Source organism: Cydia splendana, chromosome 6, assembly GCF_910591565.1.
Source record: "Cydia splendana chromosome 6, ilCydSple1.2, whole genome shotgun sequence".
Lineage (NCBI taxonomy): Eukaryota > Metazoa > Arthropoda > Insecta > Lepidoptera > Tortricidae > Cydia > Cydia splendana.
The window spans coordinates 6,021,058-6,042,255 of record NC_085965.1 but is presented as its reverse complement, the minus strand read 5'-3'; the positions used below and the strand labels follow the sequence as shown (position 1 = coordinate 6,042,255).

Below are 21,198 nucleotides of genomic sequence, written 5' to 3'. Positions count from 1 at the left end.
ATGGGATTTTAAAACCTTATTTTCTTTAAAGGCATGTTACTTAATATCTTTAAATACTTCGTGCAAATATTCGCAGCCATAACATAAATGAAAATTAGGAAAAAAATGTAGCCAAATCGTTAACTTTTGTAATGTCTACAGAAAAGACGCCGGTTTTCCAGAACTCTGTGCGATCCTTGACGCATCTCATTATCACCGCTAATAAGGTGATGACGTCACCGCCGACTTGTACTTAAGTAGGTACAGATGTAGCGCATGCAAATTTCCTGGTACGTTCTAGATAGGTACGAGTATGACAAAATCGCAGTAGTTTTGTAAATAGATTTAAAAACAAGTTGTCGCTCTTTTGTAAGTATTGAGGTGTGCAATAATAGTTATTTGTACAACAAGAGATCAAAGTTTGATATTTCTTCGAGTGCTTATTTTGAGTCCCGTGCAAGGGAAAGATTCTATAATAGATTCACGAGCGTAGCGAGTGAATCTAATTTAGAATCTTGAGTGTAGTAAGGGATTCAAAAGCGCACGAGATGTAAAAATAACTTTGATCTCGTGTAGTACACAAAATTTTTCACCCTAAGCAGTGAGAACATACCAGCAGCAGCAGAAGGCAGCAGAGGGACAGAGATAATAGAACCCAAGTATATCGAACTTGTATTAGACCCCGCATGTTGAAATGACATTTGACTATAAAGGTCACTTGAATGTCATTTTGTCTCACTCAGTGAGCAAAATCGCATTTTGCTCACTGTTTTTAAGAAGCAAAGTACCCTTGTTCGAGCTGCTGAGGTGAAAAGTTGTATTGTATTGTAAGTAAGTACCTATACGTACAGATGTAGTGCACAATTCATTTCCTTCGTATTTTCTCGTAAACGTTCGTATAATAAAGAAGAGGGAATTTCGATAGCTAATAGAGTGGAAGATAATCAATAAACCAGGCAGTCGACTTGATGCTATGGATATATTTTGCGAACTGACAAACAACAATATAAAACAGTCAAAATTACATTAGAATTTAAATATGGAATTAAAAAAGAACTTAAGACTAGACATAGACAATAGTATAAAAATATCAAAACCTATTTACATATACACCCGTAACATCCCACCCCCTTGTGTGCGAAAGCACACAAAACTAGCCAGACTAGATATAAACTGAGACTTTATGCCTCTAATCTGACCAATTTTTTAGAAGGTCGACGAAGAATTCCACCTGATGTGGCTACGTCCACCACCCTGACCACTCCGTCTCTGCCAGGGAATGTAGCAACGACGCGGCCGCGTGGCCAGGTTCCTCGGGGTAGGTTCTGGTCTACAACGATGACTAAGTCGCCAATAGTCAAGTCGTGCTCTCTGTTCTCCGCTATCTGGCGAGGTTGCATGGTTGGCAGAATTTCTTTTACCCATCGGTTCCAAAAATGGTCGGCCAGTCTCAACGCCTTCCTCCAGTCAGCACGTCTTATGAGGTCTCTGTCGTCAAGGGTTGCGGGCAGAACCTGGTTAGAGGATGAGCCAATTAAAAAGTGGAAGGGCGTTAGGGTTTCCTGGTCTTCAGGGCCAACAGGGACATGGGTCAGAGGTCGAGAGTTTACTATTGCCTCCGCTTCTAGAAGGAGAGTTACTAGGACTTCGGGATTAGGTTCTCTTTCACGTAATGTGGCATTCAGCGCGACTTTGACGGTGCGAATCAGTCTCTCCCAGCATCCGCCGAAAAAAGGAGAAGCGGCAGGAATGAAGCTCCATTTTATTCCTCTATTGGCAGCAAAATCGTAGACCTCGTACTGATGAAATTCTCGTAAAATTCGGTCTGCACCAACAAAACATGTACCGTTGTCAGAATATACAGTATTGGGAGCGCCTCTCCTAGCAATAAACCGTCGCAGGCTCATTATTGCGGAGTCAGCAGAAAGGGAATGTACAAGCTCCAGGTGAACGGCTCTGGATGTCATGCAGGTGTACAGGGCCACATAACGTTTCTCTTGTCTTCGACCGATCTTGGAATTTATCGGGCCGAAATAATCCAAGCCAGTGTACGTGAATGGGCGACGGTGATGGGCAAGCCGCTGAGGGGGAAGGTTACCGGTCATCGGATTCATTGGCTTTGCTCTTTTGATGCGACAGAACAAACATTTGCTGGTGACGCTTCGAACAGTACTGCGCAGATGAAGAAGCCAATATTTTTGTCGAACCTCATTGACCACCATTTCATTGTTTGCATGTCCAGCCTTGCGATGGTAGAAATTGACCAATAAGCGCACTACTGGGTGTCGTCCATCTAGAATGATTGGAAACTTGATCTCGGAACCGACGTCTCGTACAGCAACGATTCTGCCAGCTAGGTGCAACAAGTTGTCTGGCCCCATTCTGGGAGAAAGCTTCGCCAGGCGACTACTCTTCGGTATCAATTCTCCACGTTCTATTATTGGGATTTCGTCACTAAATGATTCAGACTGTACTTTCTTCAGTACGTGCCTTTCTGCGGCTTCCATAAGTTCCGCTGTCAGGGGGATTAGAGTGGTGGACGTAGGTGTATTCGTACGTTGACGAAGCCTAACATCGGTGCTAGGAGCAACGCAACCTACGCGATCTAAAGCCGAGCGAAATTTAGACGCAGCTTGCAAAACGCGAGCAGTAGCACGAAGTAATCGTAGCCAGTCACTAAAACGACTGAAATCCGCGGTGATTTCCAGATGACCAACCACAAGTCCAGAAGTCTGCTTCCGCTCTTCCTGGACTATAGGCTGACCAGCTGGTTCAACAGGCCAATTCTCCGGTGGATCGAGAAGGAACGAGGGACCTGCAAACCATCGGTGTTTAGGATTAAGATGAAGCGGCTTAATCCTAGTGGCATCGTCCGCAACGTTCAAATCAGTTGGGACCCATTTCCAATCTTGCACGCAGGTATTTTCTGTAATTTCACCTACGCGATGGGCCACAAAGGGTTTGAACGTTCGCGCATCACTTCTAAGCCAACCGAGGACAGTTTTTGAATCTGTCCACAGGAAAGTTCGTAAAGGTTTTTTTTTATGAAACTCTTTAATAGTGACAGCAAGGCGAGAAGCTATCAAAGCGCCCTGCAATTCTAGACGAGGAATTGAAGTGGGCTTCAAAGGTGAGACTCTCGTCTTACTGGTGATGAGTGCGAGCTTGACTGTACCATCTGCATACAATAAGCGCCAATAAGCGACGGTGGCAAAGGCAAGCTCGCTTGCGTCCGCGAAAATGTGTAACTCCCTGTGTAGAGGTTCCCCATTGAGCTTGGCGTACCATCGTGGAATCCTAATTGTAGATACGTCAGACAATTCCTTAAACCACTCGTTCCACTTTAAAATCTGTGATGGTGGAAAGGGTGTGTCCCAGTCAATATTGGATCTCCATGCCTCCTGAAGTAGTATACGCCCTTTGACCACTATTGGGCCCAACAAACCTAGTGGGTCGTATACTTTCATGAGGTGGGACAACACTTTGCGTTTATTAAAACTGCCCTGTAGTATGAGACCTTCTAAACCAGTCCTAAATCCGATAGTATCCGATACGGGATCCCATGATACACCTAAGGCTCTGACGCTACTTGACTCACTGCCAAGTGACATCTCACTAGGCTGGGCGGCGCGCAGTTCAATCGGCACAAGACGCAATGCTCCTTGATCGTTAGAAATCCAGCCACACATTTCGAAACATGCGTTACGATGAATAGTTACAACATCGGATGTCATCTGTGCAGCTTCGTCAACATCGTCCAGGCTATCCAGGAAATCGTCCATGTATGAACTATGGATACTTGCGTTGGCTGCCGCTGGATACGAATCTTGGTGTGACATAGCGTTTTTATGTTTAATGTACAACGCAGTAAAAGGACTGGACGATGCTCCAAAAATGACAGCTGTCATCCGATATTCTTTTAGAGGCGTTGTTTTCCTTGACTGAACGTCGCGCCATAAAAAACGTAGTGCGTCACGATCTTGTTCACGGATTTTTATTTGAGGAAACATTTCCTTAATATCAGCTGTTATGGCAACAGCGCCCTCTCTGAACCGAAATAAAATACCTAATAAATTTTCTAAAAGATCAGGTCCTTGAAGCAGCAACGAATTTAATGAAACACCCTGATTAGTCGCGGCTGCGTCGTGGACAACACGAAGTTTACGTTTTTGTGGATGGTACACGCCAAAATGAGGCAAATACCACCTTATTCTTGCGTTAATGTCACTTTGGTTAGGTTCAGAATCGGTTATTAATTTATTTTTATTGTTGTTCACACTTGACAGCTTAATGTCAAAATTTGTTTCTGCTTTATTCGGACTGACTGTACTAGGTTGTAAATTATCAGATAAGGTGTGAATTTTATTTGGATAATCGCCTAAATTGGTATCGCGTTTGAGATCAATGCTGGTGTTGACGCTTTTAGTGATAAGATGATTGTAATAAGTGCCGGAATTGCACTCCTCAGCATAATTTTTAGCAATCATGTTATCAATAAACTTTTTATACGCGTCAGCGAAGACGGGGTCACGAATCATTCGCCTTTCGAGGCTTAGAAATCTTGTTAAAGCTTGTGGGTAGCTATCGGGAACACACCGTATGTTGTCACACCACGGAAGACCTACTTCATATCTACCGGTCGGTAAGCGTGTGGTGGTAGCGTCAAGAATCTCGACGGCACGGGAGTCTAGCTTGCTAAATAGAGTCTCGCGCTTAGAGATACCGAGCGAGTCGAGTTTGTATTGCTCCTTTATCAGTGACTCCAGGCGTTCATTTTCAGAAGGTTCAGTGCGGTCTAACTGACAACGGTTGACGAACTCGACTGGCTTGGTTTTGCTACTCGTTGGTCCATACAAAGTCCACCCAAGCAAAGTGCGACTAGCGGCGGGCTCGTTACGTCTGCCTTCACAAACTTCGCGACATATTGACAGATGCCAATGCTCAGCACCAATAAGTACGGTTGGTGTAGCGTCAGCATATGTCAAGTATTCGGCTAGGTCTTTTAAGTGAGCATAAGATTCAATAGTCTCTGTAGATAGAGTTTGTTCGTTCAAGCCTAACGATTGTACAGCCTTAGCACGATTTACCAAATGGATGTCAGATTCATATTTACCTCTTATGTAAAAGTCAACGTACTTTACCTTTGTAGTTGTTTGTAAACCCATGATACCATTGACAGTTATGATCTCTTCAGGCCCTATTAAACCTATGCGAGCAGCCACTTTACAATCGATCATAGTCGCAGTACTGCCATCATCGAGAAACGCGAAGGTTTCATAGCTGCCATTTGGCCCTGAAAGTGTAACTGGTAAAACCTTCAACATTGTAATATTTGAACATGTTTCATTAGACGTTTTATGTTGGTTACACGATATACCTATATTAGACACAGTCACATTGTTGTCTGACACCTTATTACCTGCTGGCGAGGAACTCGACGTATGCTGGGTTAGCTGGGTATCACTTTCAGCCGCAGGAACGCAAATGATGTTATTAATCCGTGTATCGGGTGTAGGCGGTGATGTAAACGTATTCTGCCTACCGTGCAAAAGAGGGTTGTGTCGAAAAGTACAACCATCGACCCCGCAAGGGTTGCTTTTGCATAATTTCCATAGGTGTGAGTTGTCTTTTAGACATCTATAACAAACTTTGTGTTCACGCAACCAACGCCACCTATCGTCAACAGATAACGACGTAAATTCAGTACAGTTTTTAATATTGTGGGATTTTTTACAATAAACACACTCTATCTTACCAGTTGTTTTATTTTTGTCATGAGTAACGGCATGTATATTTTCACGTTTAAATGGTTTATTCATTGGAAAATGTACTCGTGATTGTTGCGGTATAGACGTAGAAAGCCCTACTTCTGGTGATAAAGCGAATTTAATATAGCGTTCGTGTTCGCGCGTTAGAAAATCAGATAAAAGTTCTAACTTTGACTTGAGATGGTTTGACGTTTCTGACAAATCTGACGCATAATCAGACCATCTCATTTTCATTAAAGGGTTAAATTTACCTAGAATATTATGAAACAGCTCCGGCGATTGTAAATATTCTCGTAGGCCGAGTAATTTCATAGTAGACAAAGAATTGCGTACCTTATTAGCGAAAATACCTATCTCCTTTAGGTCAGGCCCGAGCCGAGGCAGCGTTTTCAAAATCTGAACTTCGCCGAAGACAATCATTTCGGGACAAGCAAATGTACGTTCGAGTGCTGCCATTATGTCTTCGGAAGCTGCCGCGGTATTGAGTAAAGAGGCGACGGCCTCCCGGGCGGGCCCGCGGAGTGCGTTATGTAGACGCGCCGTATTTTCTGCGGGGGAATAAGAAGTTTTAGTACTATCAAACAAGTATTTAAATTGAAGCCATTGTGACGAGTTGCCATAGAAAGATGGAAGCTCAATTTTAGCTTTTCTTGGCACGTCTCGTGCGGCGAGCGCTTTAGCTGCGGCAGCCGTATCGGCAATAGCTTGTAAAAGCGTGGCAGAGCCGGTTATTGGTTCGATTTGATCTTGTCGGCGGCACTCTTGGTTTACATAATCATTATTAAAATCAATCACTGCATTATCGTGGCCGTTTTGACGTTTGACGTTTTCACGCAATAAAGGTGAATTAATACGGTTATTTAAATTACACTCTACAGTAGGTTCTGGCCGTAAATTTATAGTGGGATCGGCGGTCATGGTGGTAACTACCGCTATATGGGGCGGAATAGTTACATCCACTTCGGCCCGTGTGTCTACGGGTTGCCTTTCCTGATTTACGTCACGAACCCAAGATGCTGTACGAGAATATGCATTACTAACCGTGTGATTGGATCGCTCCTCGGCTTCTAAGGCGGCTATTTTCGCTTCAAGTTCAAGCTGTTCTACCTGTTTAACCTGCTCAAGGAGTTTCCGTTGGTTGTCGAGGCTTTCGCGTTCGCGTTGAAAGAGCTCTTGTTCCCTTTCTATGCTTTTGCGGGCCAAGTGGGCCTCCGCGGTCAATCGTCGTGCCCTGATCGTGGCCGATGATCGCGTAGAGCCCGAAGCGCGAGACCTGCAACTGAGGGGAACATTAACTTGTTCGGCGCTGGTGCCGGTTGTGAGGCACTCGCGAGACGTCCCGGGGATTTGCGGGTCGGAAGCCGCGGGTGGTACGGTGGCGTCGGCCGCACCGTGGTCCAACTTTTTGGACTGGCCGAGCCTACCCGTGGCAGGGGTACCCGTTTCCGAGCGCGTCATTTTAGCACTTTTAGCCGACTGCTTGGTTTTAGTAGATCGCAAGATCATGAGTGAGGGAGAAGGACCAAATAAAGAAGAGGGAATTTCGATAGCTAATAGAGTGGAAGATAATCAATAAACCAGGCAGTCGACTTGATGCTATGGATATATTTTGCGAACTGACAAACAACAATATAAAACAGTCAAAATTACATTAGAATTTAAATATGGAATTAAAAAAGAACTTAAGACTAGACATAGACAATAGTATAAAAATATCAAAACCTATTTACATATACACCCGTAACATATGTGTCAGGCTACTTCAATCAACTTTTAGTACCGAGACTGACTGAAATAGCAAGACACGTTCGTACGTTTCCGTGAAAATAATCTTCTATATCTATATCTATATATATATATATATATATATAAAACAAAGTCGTGTTTGTTCCAGCACCCATAACCCGAGAACGGCTGGACCGATTTTCATGGTTTTTGATTTGTTGGATTAGTCTCGGCACAGAATAGCAGAATAACTGTTAAAACCATTGAAAAAATTGACGAAAACAAAATAATGAAAGAAAAATCATTCCCATACAAAATGTTCCTATGTATCTTACCTGTCAAACATTTGATGTTCATCCCGTCGATACGGTAAACTCTCGCCTCAAATTAAAGAACGTATTTAAAAAAGGGTTTCGAACCGACAAGATATATCCACAATATTAAGATTACGCCGTATTTGAGATTTTAAAATTGTAAAATAGTGACAGTAATGACAACGGATTGACATATTTATATTTGTGCATGCACTATAGTGATGAGGCTAACCATAAGGTTACATCACGTTTGTCAAATGTAGCGATTATAAACGAATTAGTCTAATCGATTTTAATGCCGATTTTTGCAACTTTGTATTATTTGTTTGTATTATTAAATAACCTTTTTTTCACATCGAATTTCATTTTATTGTCATTTGGTTTCTTTTTAGTCGATTTTCATCAAATTACGGAAATGTCATATGAATCGAAACGACAGACTTGACCACAGATGAGTATTAATCGAATAACTTTTTATTCGACTAATTAATCGAATAAAAAAGCAAATCGTCAAATTTAATCGTCGATTAAATTATTCGCGATTAATTTAGTCGACCTAACATAATACGATTGAAATTGAATTAATCTGAATATTAATCGACTAAATTTTCGATTAAATCTCGATTGAAAGTTGACAGGGGGTCATTTTTGTACGTAAAAAAAAAGATGGCAGCCAAACGCTTTGTCATAAAAGTCATCATGGGTGTCGTTTTATAGGTTTTAGGGATGCCGGTTTCGAAAATGTTATATGTTTTAGAATCCAAGATGTCGACCGTGCACTTTGTCATAAAAGTCGTCATGGATGTCGTTTTATAGGTTTCAGGGAGTGCCGGTTTTGTAAATGATGACTGTTTTGGAATCCAAGATGTCTGCCGTGCACTTTGTCATAAAAGTCATCATGGGTGTCGTTTTATAGGTTTTAGGGAGTGCCGGTTTCGAAAATAATGACTATTTTGGAATCCGAGATGTCTACCGTGCACTTTGTCATAAAAGTCATCATGGGTGTCGTTTTATAGGTTTCAGGGAGTGCAGAATTCGAAAATGATGATTATTTTGGAATCAAAGATGTGTGTAATGATAATTTGAAAACTTCGCGTTATATTCCACAAGCTTATTTGAATGCAAGACATTGACATATTTTAGTATAATGTTGCCTGTTTCGTACAAGTCATATAATAGTGAACCGATACAACAGATACTAACCGAAAAATTTAGGTACGTATACGTATTTGTTGATATAATGCCTGTAATACAATGATTGTATAATCCGTATTTAACGTGCAAAAAAAAAACAAATGCATACATGTACCTAGGTGAAACGAAGTTCACCGGGTCAGCTAGTTATACACTAAATCTGTAATTGCTTAAGTGCATAAATGTCATGACATGATGTAATCACCATACCCCGGTTTGACGGATGCAATTTGGTATGACGTATAAAAAGTGCGAGGACAAGTAAAACTTACTGTTATATAATTCGATGTCGATAAAATGAAGACGTACCATTAAGGATGACTCACGCTAGACCGGGTCGTGCCCGGGCCGAAGCCGACATGTCATTTTCTATGACGGCTGATCGGTGATCACGTGGTGCTTTCCATAGAAAATGAAGCTCCGGAAGCTTCGGCCCGGCCACGGCCCGGTCTAACGTGAGATCTTTATGTAATTTTGATGTAATAATTGTTACAATAGATTGAACTAAATTTATTACCCGATGTGTCTAATTTTAATTATATTCCGAATGATTTGAGTCCATGTCAGATTTTTACAGTTGTAAAAATAATTAATCGAAGAGACTTGCAAATAGATATTGAAAGAAGCGCTCTTAATTAATAATGTTTACATCAAGGATGAGTCACATTTGTTATAATGTTTAAGAAATTGCTCGAATCGATATTTGATTTAATGAATAGCACTGGTACGTTTTTGCCTCCTAAAAACCCGGGCTTAGTTTATCACACAGGTTATAATACAAAAGCATACATTTATGTGGATAAGGGCTCAATTAAAAAATAAGCTTTACAGCCCTTAATTAAATTTTGGGTATATACTTACATTATGCTTATTTCAGTTTTCTTACTTCGGCGACACATACATAAATAGGTACACTCGGCGTCAAAGATTCTTAACATTTTTCGCCTTGTTACAACAGTGCAACAGTGTAAACATATTTTTGACGTTAACTGTACGAGAAAATAGTAGGTAGATAAATATTTTTCCTTTTGTTTATTTTATTAAAAAAATTATAATTTTATGTCTTAAAATGTATACTGTACAATCACCTACAATAATATTTTACTCTCCGAAGGCCGCAAAAATATGTCACACGCTCTTAAGGCTCTACAAATAATATCGTGTCAGATATTTTTGCGGCCTTTGTTGTGTAACATACCATTGCAGATGACTGTACTGTAGCTACGGATCGAAAATCACAAAGAAACTACACAAAAACTAAGTTGAAAGAACCTAGTAGCAAATCCTATATTAGTTAGGCACTTAACGACTTTACTCAGAACACAACTCCTAACCAATCTCATTCACCACAACAACTTAACTGTACTAGTAAAGAAAATACTTAATAGTTACAGATAAACATTTTACTAATAAATAACTACTAACTTAGTAAGTACCTAAGTAACTACTAAGTAGCCTATTTAAGTTCAACAATTGAACACGCCTTTTGTAGTTTTGGAAATATTTTGGCGTATGTGAGTGGAAAATTATTTTATTTATTCGCTAGAGGTGCACGACGACACGATTTCTACGTTAAATCTTATGGAGTAAAATTAATCATGTTAATGAGTGACGTTCAATCCGTCATTCATTTTATCTAGGCAATTGACAGTTACAGCGGCGATGTTACCGGCGCAGCAGTAATGTCGCGTTAGTGCAGCTGTAGTTGCAATTGGAATGTCACCTTAAGACTATTAGACAGTTATATTTACTAGTCTGTTCGAAAAGAGAAGAGCCATGGAATGTATTGGGCCCCATACATTCCACGACTCTTCTCTGTCTGCACAGACTCTATTGGTGCTGACTGGACAATCACCCTATTTACATTTTCTTCACCTCCAACCACAATCACTGCAAATACTAAAAATATTTCAAATAAATGTTTTTTTTTTCAGGCAATATGAAGCTACCAAACCCAAAGCGGATACTCGGCGGCATTCTTCCAATACTCCAATGGTCGAAGAGTTATGACCTCGGGACGGGCGTCGGGGACCTGATAGCTGGGATCACTGTGGCTCTGACGCTTATACCTCAGTCTATAGCCTATGCGTCGCTCGCTGGATTAGAACCACAGGTAGACTGGATGCTGATAAGCAATAATGTGTCAACCCACATTTTGCAATAAGATGTCAACTCAAAAAATTAAGCTTAGGGCTCATACTAACGAGCGCTTTTTCAACGCGCGTTGTAAAAGCGCTCGTGCTAATGAGGCCTAAATAGTTGACATTTTATTGAAAAATTATTGTGGATTGACACAGTTTTGCTAAACATCATTTACTATTAAAAAAAAAGAGTTGTGAGAAAGTAAATGGTTTGTTGACATCCAATATATCCATCTCGATGACAAAACATTGTTTTAAAAACGTTGTCGTGTGAATCTTGAACGTGTATCATAATTCATAAAATATTTCAATTTAAATATAACATTGCAATACGAGTAGGTGATAAACTTTGAATGTTGTATTGGAGTTTTCAGTTTATTGGATGTCATAACATAACATAATATTATTTTCCTTAATGTGCTTATGATTCGGTCAAATTGTTTATTAAAAAACAAATTATAGCCAGCATTCAATGAACGTAAGAGTGACATTCCATTTCCAACTGCAGCTGCAATACTGTTAATTTTACTATGGGTATGCGTAAAGCACCATACCCAAAGGTAGAGTCGTGAAATGTAGGGGACCCCATACCTACATTCTACGACCCTTCTCTTTCCGCGCAGACCCGAAGTCAGTATTGCCTTCCATGAAGTTCAGTACTGGTAGTGCAGCTGCGGTTAGAAATGGAATGTTACCATAAGTAGTATGATAGGGTCTGCGCGGAAAGAGAAGGGTCGTAGAATGTAGGTATGGGGTCCCCTATATTTCACGACTCTACCTTTGGGTATGGTGCTTTACGCACACTAGCGTCCCATCCCCTCCCCCTGACGCAACCTCCCCTTTTAGCATGAAATATGTCCGGGTTGACAGTTTTTTATTTCACCTATCTGAAATTATGTACCCGCTACCTTCTCACAGTGTGACATAAATGTGTAGAAAATGAAGAAATACTTAAAACCATGCTGATTAAAATTTAATATTACAATACAATTCGCTTTGCTTAACTCACGTGTTAAAAATGCATACATTATCCGTAAGTGTGACCGGGACTGCTAGAAAGTTTAACTAATGTGAGCAAATCAATTTACGTATGTAACTCCATATTAATCTCGCACTTAACCGGTCAAGTGCGAGTTCGCGAACATACAGACATACTTACTTTGACTTTGGGACTTTGTTTTATAAGGTGTAATGTTCAAAAATACTTCGTATTTACAGTTCATGAGATAATTTAAAGTTTATACGGACCATTCGATGCGCGAGTTAAATTAACTTTTGCATTTGACCGGTTTTCCAAATTGCAATCACGATCGTGACAGAGTGTTATTGGTAATATATAACTTGTTATTAATGAACAAGGAAATGGAACCAGAAACACACAATACACATATCGTATAACAGTTTCTATAGTAGTTATTCTTTACTTGGTTAATTTACGATCGACTCATAATAACACTGCATTTAAAATGATTATCTGGAGAGTCACTCCAATCTTAGAGGATATAAACAAACGGAGCCTTGTCTGTAATTTTCGGTACAAAACATTTTCCCAATTTTGGGGGGGAGGGGCACGGGCCCGTCAAATGTATTCGTAACGTAAAACTAGTCATGTCAGATAATGGCGTTATTCCTAAACGCGTTACTGGCCTGAATTAGCTATGAATCGACGGTCTTTATCTGTCATTTAGACTTAATTATGCATTTGTAAGAAAGGGATAAAACATAATTTAACTAAATCAATTAACAAATCAAGTTGCGAATGTTGGGATATTTAAAGTTCGAATATGCCCCCTATTTATACATCAGTTATTTAATTGGTTGTCACGAAACGTGCATAATGAATGGCTCTTTGTGAGCTAACCTTTGCGTCCTCGTTGTAAGCAGGAAATCCCTTCTTTTACCAACAACATTTTTTAACCCTACAATGCATGACTTTTTTGTTTTTGGTAATAAAATTATATGTGATAAATATATGTGTTTACTTTTAGGGAAAAATAATAAAAAATATATACAACGCATATTTTGGAAAATAAAAGGCTTTTTATCTGTGTTCCATATGTGGAACACTATGCATTAAGGTATAGAGTATATACATTTAGAAATACATATATGGCACATTTTCGTTTTTACATGTTCCATTTCTTTTTGTAATGCTATTAACAGTTTTTATGGTTGTGGATTGCTTTTAAGTGACTTTTGTGGATTTAGCGATCTTGCATAATTATTTTGACGGGATTTTTGTGTTTTTACTTAGTCCTGATGAGGCCAGCTTGAAGCTCTACTGGTAATGTATTACCAGCATCAGCATTACCAAAACTTCTGGTATTGTAGGTGGACTTTACAGAATTAGAGTGTAGGACGTGCAGGTGATCATGGAACACATTGGTGACCTATTATTGAACTTGATACCAACTCCGAAATTCTGACAGGTGATTACGATGTATGGAGTTGTGATATAGTTAAAAATAAGTCATATGTAACTGGCGTCAGCTCAACTAACTCAGAACATGACCGACTATTTTCTGAGTCGCTAAATTCTTCAGAAGCCTGATTTATTGTTGCCCGCATTATTTCAAAGATGAATTCACTATCGGCACTCGAAGATCCCATCATCCAGATTCCAATCATCTTTACTTGCAAAGGATTGATAAAAATGATAAATAATGCTCATTCTCTGCATTCCGTAAGGATTTACTTTCGCATCATCTAAAAACTATTCATAATTATTAATTAATCAGCTGTTGTGAGCTCTAAAAAAGGTTAACGATTTTGAGCCTTATGCCTTGGACAGAAGTTCTCAAATATATACATATTTTAACGTGAGTGTGCCGTAAAACCATAAATAACCGTTCCTACAGATTACGCCAAACTAAAACTTATGCCAACGTCATAAAGACTCTGACAGGTGCAAGCGTTCCTTACTTATTTTGTGTAAGCAATATGAACCTCAATGCATGGTGTACCATATCGGGAACGTTTGAAAAATATTGCTCGACGTTATCTAAACATTGCAAAACTATAAAATTAAACTTACCATTGAGTAATATACAGTTTAACAGTCACAATATATATTTTTTCTTATTGTTTAACTTTAAAATGAATTTTTTGTCGCACTTCGAAACTTGTCAAAACTGATTTTTGCACCAACTCCCGAAATTTGACCGATCGTCCGACACCTTGGATATTTACTGCTACCTAGCGGCAACACGCCGAACTATTATAGTAGCCTTTTGACTGTAAAGTAACCTTCAAGGTATAACAGATGTCGCTGCCTACCTGATTCTTGACACAATTCACACATATTTCGGTTGTGCCATATATGGAACTGTATGCATTGTAGGGTTAACAAGATTAATACCGAGTTTCACAAGTTTACCTGTTATTTTATTGCCACACAAAGCGACACAAGAAACTAAATTATGGAGCTGTAACACATGTTGAAGTGTCAAGTTCCGGCGGTTTATGAAAATGGTAGCATTTATTTATTAGTTGTGGCAATATTAATTTAATTGTCACGCGTCACAGTCACCCTAAATAAAGAAACAGATTGCCTAATCCTTCTATCTCACTCGGTACGTTTTTTGGAGGCGATGCGAAGTCTACTTTAATATGCCAAGTCTATGGCGCTTTTCGCTCACACCCCCAAAGCGTCGTGCGAATCCGCATTCGATGTGAATACTTACACCACCCCACTAACCCGGGGTTTACCGGTTAAATCTTGAGTTACCATGCTTACCAGTACAATTTGCCACTGGGTTAACGGATTAACCGGTTAACCCCGGGTTAGTGGGATGGTGTAAGTGGCGCCTAACAATGTCCCATTTAATTTGATTGTCTCATTGTCTTGGTAGTCACGTGCGTGCGACGTTCATATAAGATTTATAAACATTAGACCATTTAATTTTGTAAGGCGAAACAACAATAGGTACTTACATTTATCTTTGACGTTAACACCTCAGTATAGGTATCATTTTTACAAAAATAACACGAAACGACACGAGGGTAGGAACCCCGTTAATTGTCTTATTTTCCCTTTCCACCTATTTTATTTTATCGTGCGCCTGTTTTTCCGCATAGCAATGTCAAAAGAACGTTAATAAATGAAAGGTAAAATCAGAATAGCTGTTAAAAAAATTATGTTGAAATATCTAACGCTGCAAATGATATTATGGGTTACTTTTTTATAAGGAAAATGGAAATAGGGATAATGGAATTGATGTCAATATTGCCAGATTGCTTTATGATATTTGTTCGAAATCAAGCAATCGTGAAGCTTTATTTACATTGAAGCTAATTTCAGCCCTTAAGGGCAGATTACCAGTTCGCCGGACGATATCAGCCTGTCAGTTATTCGGAGCTGTCACAAAGCTGATATCGTCCGGCGAACTGGTAATCAGTGGGCCCCTTTATACTTAGCATTTGCAGTAACTCCCAAAAGGTGTGAAGTAAATATTTAACTTTGACGCATCCAAAATGTGACTTTCAATAAGATTCTGATACAAATCGCAATCATTATATGCCATGTTACGATGGACGATAGTGGATAATAATATACTCTGTGAAGCCATTTCCGTCAGTAGAAAAGTTCGGCTAATTTAAAAAAATTAGGCGCGAAGGGTTATCGTGGCATAGAAAATTTGCCTTTTTCTACTGACAAACTTGTTCAATCAGCTATAACTGTTTTTTTTCTATTCCAGTACGGTTTATATGCATCACTGATCGGCGGATTCGTGTACGGGATCACGGGCACGTGCCCTCAGATAAACATCGGGCCCACGGCGCTGCTGTCGCTACTGACGTTTACGTACACGAACGGCACGAGTCCGGACTTCGCCGTGCTCTTGTGTCTGACGTCGGGGCTCGTCCAGCTGGTCGCCGGCATATTGCAGCTAGGTAAGATAATAAGATTATACGTATTGCTAAAAGCGAGTGCATATCCGGGATCACGGGCACCTGTCCGCAGATAAGCATCGGGCCCACGGCGCTGCTGTCGCTACTGACGTTCACGTACACGAACGGCACGAGTCCGGACATCGCCGTGCTCTTGTGTCTGATGTCGGGGCTCGTCCAGTTGGTCGCTGGCACATTACAGCTTGGTAAAATAAGAATATTATACGCATCGCTAAAAGCGAGTGCGTGTTCGGGATCACGGGCACGTGCTCTCAGATAAACATCGGGCCCACGGCGCTGCTGTCGCTGCTGACGTTCACGTACACGAACGGCACGAGTCCGGACTTCGCCGTGCTCTTGTGTCTGACGTCGGGGCTCGTCCAGCTGGTCGCCTGCACGTTGCAGCTCGGGTTGGTAACTCCAGCTTTAACCGGTTAGACCCGGGTTAGTGGTATGGTGCAAGTGGGCCTAAGAGTAGGTAATTACTCGCGCGAATATATCTACGAGCGAAAAGCACGCGCGAATGACATCATTTAAATATAATTTTGACGTCACAATGAAATGGCCTCCATATTACGAGCTGTCACTACCGTTAATCTTTTTCAAGCGATGTATTTGCATATTGTAAAGGTCACCGCTCTGGCTGCTTTCTTCAATAATGAAATCTCATTTTCTGTGAAAGACGTTGTTTACATTGTACCTAATAATTAAAGAATAAAATAGTTAGAATCTGAATTCTTTCAAATAACTCGTTCTTCGCATTCATTTATTAAACTAGTAGTTCGCCCCGATCTGAGAACTCGCAGTTAATCAAAAATTATTATAGAGCGACTGACTTTGTTGCACCTACTTAGGTATCGTATAGTGCATCATAAAATAGTAGAAAATAAATGAGAGCACCACTATCTACGTAACTGTCACATTTTTGACGTAAAATGCTTACACATGGCAACAATTTAGTATGGACATTTTTGAGTTCCATTTTATTCAATTTCTATTATTTCATGTCGCACTATTATATAGGCTGCAATGGATCAAAAATCGCCTGGATTTATTGCAAGGTCTGTGGAGTCCTTGACTGATAGATTTATGCAAAGAGTATGTATAATAATATATATAGGACAAAGAGAGCCCTCTCGTGGAACTATGCATCCATTTTGAAGTGCCATCTGTAATTCTTAACCCGAAATATCAACGTCAATATCAGGGGGGAGAGGCATAAATAGCGTCTAAGTATTTTGCGAACGTAAAAAACTTTGACTTTGAAGAAAGGCTTCAGGATATTTATTAATACACGAAAACAGATTAGATACTTTTAACTTGACTGTTGATGTAAATAAATTACCTATCATACACGGCTGGAATAACACACAATTGACCACGAAACACAATTACACGCAGCAGGATGTGAATCTACCCGCCCTAATTTTTCCAATTTTTTTGGTAATAAAGTTCTCAGCAACTGTGATGGCGTATGAAAACTTTGTTTCTTTTAACATTGTAAAACTGAAAGTATTTTTATTTATCTGAATTCTTAGAGTTATATCCTCTAAGTCTGAATTATGTCGTAGTACAGACAATAAATGGGGTGTTTTAATAACAAAACTTCCGTGAGTGACCCGTATTAATATATTTAATAAATGGGGTGTTATAATATTTTGAGTTTTATTTCAGAAAGTTGTTTTTTGTAACAATCGCCTCCATGGCAACGATGTCCATAAATAATCTGTTCTAACAGATGTTTTTTTGTTTGATCCATGCCTTAGATAGTAGACTTTTAAGACGTTCTGACGAATTAAGTGAAGCCATATTTAAAAAAAAGTTTAGCGGTAAGTAATATAGATGTCGCTATTTTCCGAATAAAGTGCTTTATATACGACTGTCCCTCCCCTGGATTTAATTCATCATCAAGTTATCTATGCTAAGCCGAAATATTTCCTGTCAAATGTCAAATACCTATATTATGTTTATATTATTTTATTTTTATCTTGGTAATTATTTCAAAAAACGATATTATAAAAGTGCAAACCGAGCACTTTCATTTGATACTAAATTCGACCATGTTTTTTGCAAATAAAATGACCAGACCGCGTAGCCAAGATGCCAGTCGCTTACGCTCCGTAGCGATCGAAACGCAACTGTCACTGTCACACTAATATGGAAGAGTGATAGAGAGACATAATGCTTTTCGTTGTCGAAGCGATAGCGATTGTAACCTTGGCTAGGCCGGCAGAATAGCTAGGCCTCTCCCAAACAGCTTTTTGGCCTTCTAAGCTCTTCTACCTCAATAATCCCTTAATCGAGCCTGCTCATAATTTAATCACTAAAATATAATGCCCTCAACTACACGTTTACCCAATTTCATTTAAATTAGAACAAATTTACTTAAGTTCTTGAGTATCAAACTATCTTCTGACAGTTCAGCTTAAAAACATCGAAATGCCGGGACGTGCCGCTAGCCAGCCGCGTGATCCAAGTCGAATGTTCTTAGAACTTCGCTTCGCTTCGCTCGCTCGTTCGATTAAACACAAACTAAAGGTTTGATTTACTTAATATTTAATAATAATGTTCTTCAACTGAAACAAGTCCAGATTTTTTTTTTTAAATCTTCTGGCAGGCTTTCACTGGAGTAGTTTAGAAATATAACACACAATGAATGCATTTAAAAACTACCTAAATGATCTTTTTATCTACTTACATATACCGTTAAGTACATATGGTTACTATAGGTATAGTAAGGTAAACGTACTAGTGCTCGACATACTAATGCCCAATAGATGACACCTTGATGTCACCTCTATTGACAATGACTTAAGTTTTAAGATGACATGTACTGGGACCGCGTCGAGCACCAGTACGTTTACCTTATAGTATAGTTTCATTCTATCTGTCGTAACAATGATTTACATACTTCGATCTATCCCACTTTATAAAACGTTGACATGATTCAGATTTTCTCCTTCTAGGTTTCCTCGTAGAGTTCGTCTCGCTGCCAGTCGTCTCTGGCTTCACATCCGCAGCCGCAGTAACCATCGCCTCATCGCAAGTCAAGGGCTTATTAGGCCTCAAGTTCAGCGCCGAGACATTCCTAGCTACTTGGAAGGAACTGTACCGTCATATAGGAGACACGAGGTTACCTGATACACTGCTCAGTTTAGCGTGCTGCATCGTGCTGTTAGGTATGAAGGTAGGTTACCTATCAAACCCAAATCATTCAGTCTGTTGAGCCTCAATTTTTTATTATCGCGGTAGGCAGCAGAGAGCTACTAATAAACTTCACCATATCATTATGCAGGAGATAGTCTGTCACAGTCTGACTATTTGTATTTATCATGCTACTTCAGACAACCTCAGTACTTTTTGTACCGAAACTGACTGAAATAGCAAGACACCTTCGTACGCTTCCGTGAAAATACGATGGAAAATAATTAATGCATTACATCTGTATGAGATTAGCAAATGTTGCTTTCTGCAAATAAGCACGGTTTACACTCGAGAGCGCCACTTGACGGGGTAATTGTTGGATTTTACAAAGCGTGCTCTCAGTGTTCCATCCTTTGTTTGCATTAGTGTGGCCTCTTGGAGTTTAACTTAATTTTATATTTGAGAGCGGAAACTACTATATAAACTAGTAGGGACGTATTAATTCTATCTTTTCACATCGGGACCGTATTACTAAGACCCCACTGTCCGTCTGTCTGTCTGTTCATCCGTCTGTCTATCACCAGGCTGTATCTCATGAACCGTGATAGATAGTTGAAATTTTCACAGGTGATGTATGTGTTTGTTGTACCTACTAACAATATTATGGATCTCTGGATTTGAAATAAATAATTGAATTGAATTGAATTGAATTTCTGTTACCGCTATCAACAAATACTAAAAAGTACGGAACCCTCGGTGGGCGAGTCCGACTCGTTTTTTTTTCTTTTCATTAGACAATGTACTGATTTTCAGGCCCTAAAGGACATTCGCATCGGTGTAAAAGACAGTGAAAAAAGTCAAAAAGGGGTGGTTTTCATACAGAAGAGCTTGTGGTTCGCCGGGGTGTCGAGAAACGCGGTGGTGGTCATCCTCGCCGCCGCTGTCGCCTTCTTTGTTTATTTGGATGTTGGAGACCCGTTGATATTGACAGGTAGGCAGTTCCAAGAATGACTAGAACTACTCTATTAAAACCTTTTAACCGCCATAGAATTTATCATCAAGCGTGCTCGTGTCGCCGACGGTATACGAAGTTACACGAAGTTTTGTCTTATTTATCAGACCGCGGCGAGATGAGCCCGATTTTGTATGTCTTATATATCAGTCTACGGCGGTTAAAAGGTTAAGGAGTGAATGAGCGTGAGTCACGCTAGACCGGGCCGGGCCCGGGTCGAGGCGTCCGACATGTCATTTTCTATGACGGATGATCGGTGATCACGTGGTGCTTTCCATAGAAAACGAAGCGCCGGAAGCTCCGGCCCGGCCCCGGGCCGGTCTGGTGTGAGTCATCCTTTAACCGATTTTTACCGCTAGCGGTCGGAAGTGGCAAATGGCCTTTAAAAGTAGAAAATTATAAATATCATAACAAATTGTTCGTTTAGGTTTTTAAAATATCAGGCACAAATTGTCATTTTTGGGCAGTCTTACCGCCCGCGCCCGTCGGGTTACTTATATACCAATATTGCATTTCATAATACCTACTGTGAGATTTATTTATTACAATTATCACATAAAAGTGTTACGGACACGATCTATAAAACGGTAAATTTAAATCTTGTACTTAATCCTTTGCGTTTGCGTTATGCCGCTGCATTCCATTAATGGCTTGATTTATAGCGTCTTAAAAATTTATACCACCTTAATAACCATATTCCTTTAATTTTGAATTACATAAGTTCTTTTACAATACCTCTGGTGCTACATTACGACACCGGTGGTATAATACCTAAACATTACGTAACCGCGTCGAAAATTTAAAGGGCCATATTATGTATGTACTGTAAAACGTTGTACGATACACGTGTGAATAGGTAATTTGCAACTCGTGTCGATTTAAAATACTCCCTTCGGTCGTGTATTAGAATCTGCCACTCGTTCCTATTTTTCGCACTTGTATTGTTAATTGTATCGTAATATCGTAAATAACTATTAACAACAAATCGACAAAATATGTGTTCTCGCAAGCACTGATGACGTCCACGTCCC

At 39.9% G+C, this 21,198-nt stretch overlaps 3 protein-coding genes across 3 annotated transcripts in view; 1 reads left to right on the top strand and 2 right to left on the bottom strand.

Annotated features, from left to right (window-relative positions):
- Positions 1-21,198, top strand: part of LOC134791292 (sodium-independent sulfate anion transporter-like) — a 65,605-nt gene that overhangs the window by 25,193 nt on the left and 19,214 nt on the right. The window contains exons 2-5 of the mRNA XM_063762295.1: positions 10,915-11,093; positions 15,819-16,014; positions 18,978-19,198; positions 19,969-20,146. Of these exons, the coding sequence (XP_063618365.1) occupies positions 10,920-11,093; positions 15,819-16,014; positions 18,978-19,198; positions 19,969-20,146 (769 nt within the window). The 5' untranslated portion in view covers positions 10,915-10,919. The remainder of the gene's footprint in view (positions 1-10,914; positions 11,094-15,818; positions 16,015-18,977; positions 19,199-19,968; positions 20,147-21,198) is intronic.
- On the bottom strand, positions 1,161-3,668 carry LOC134791602 (uncharacterized). The gene is made up of 2 exons (XM_063762651.1): positions 3,578-3,668; positions 1,161-2,794 (listed from the first exon to the last, which is right to left on the bottom strand). Exons 1-2 carry the CDS (start codon positions 3,666-3,668, stop codon positions 1,161-1,163), a joined length of 1,725 nt encoding a protein of 574 aa, XP_063618721.1.
- LOC134791836 (uncharacterized) lies at positions 6,158-7,331 on the bottom strand. Its single transcript, XM_063762968.1, has 2 exons — positions 6,789-7,331; positions 6,158-6,295 (listed from the first exon to the last, which is right to left on the bottom strand). Exons 1-2 carry the CDS (start codon positions 7,251-7,253, stop codon positions 6,203-6,205), a joined length of 558 nt encoding a protein of 185 aa, XP_063619038.1. The 5' UTR covers positions 7,254-7,331; the 3' UTR covers positions 6,158-6,202.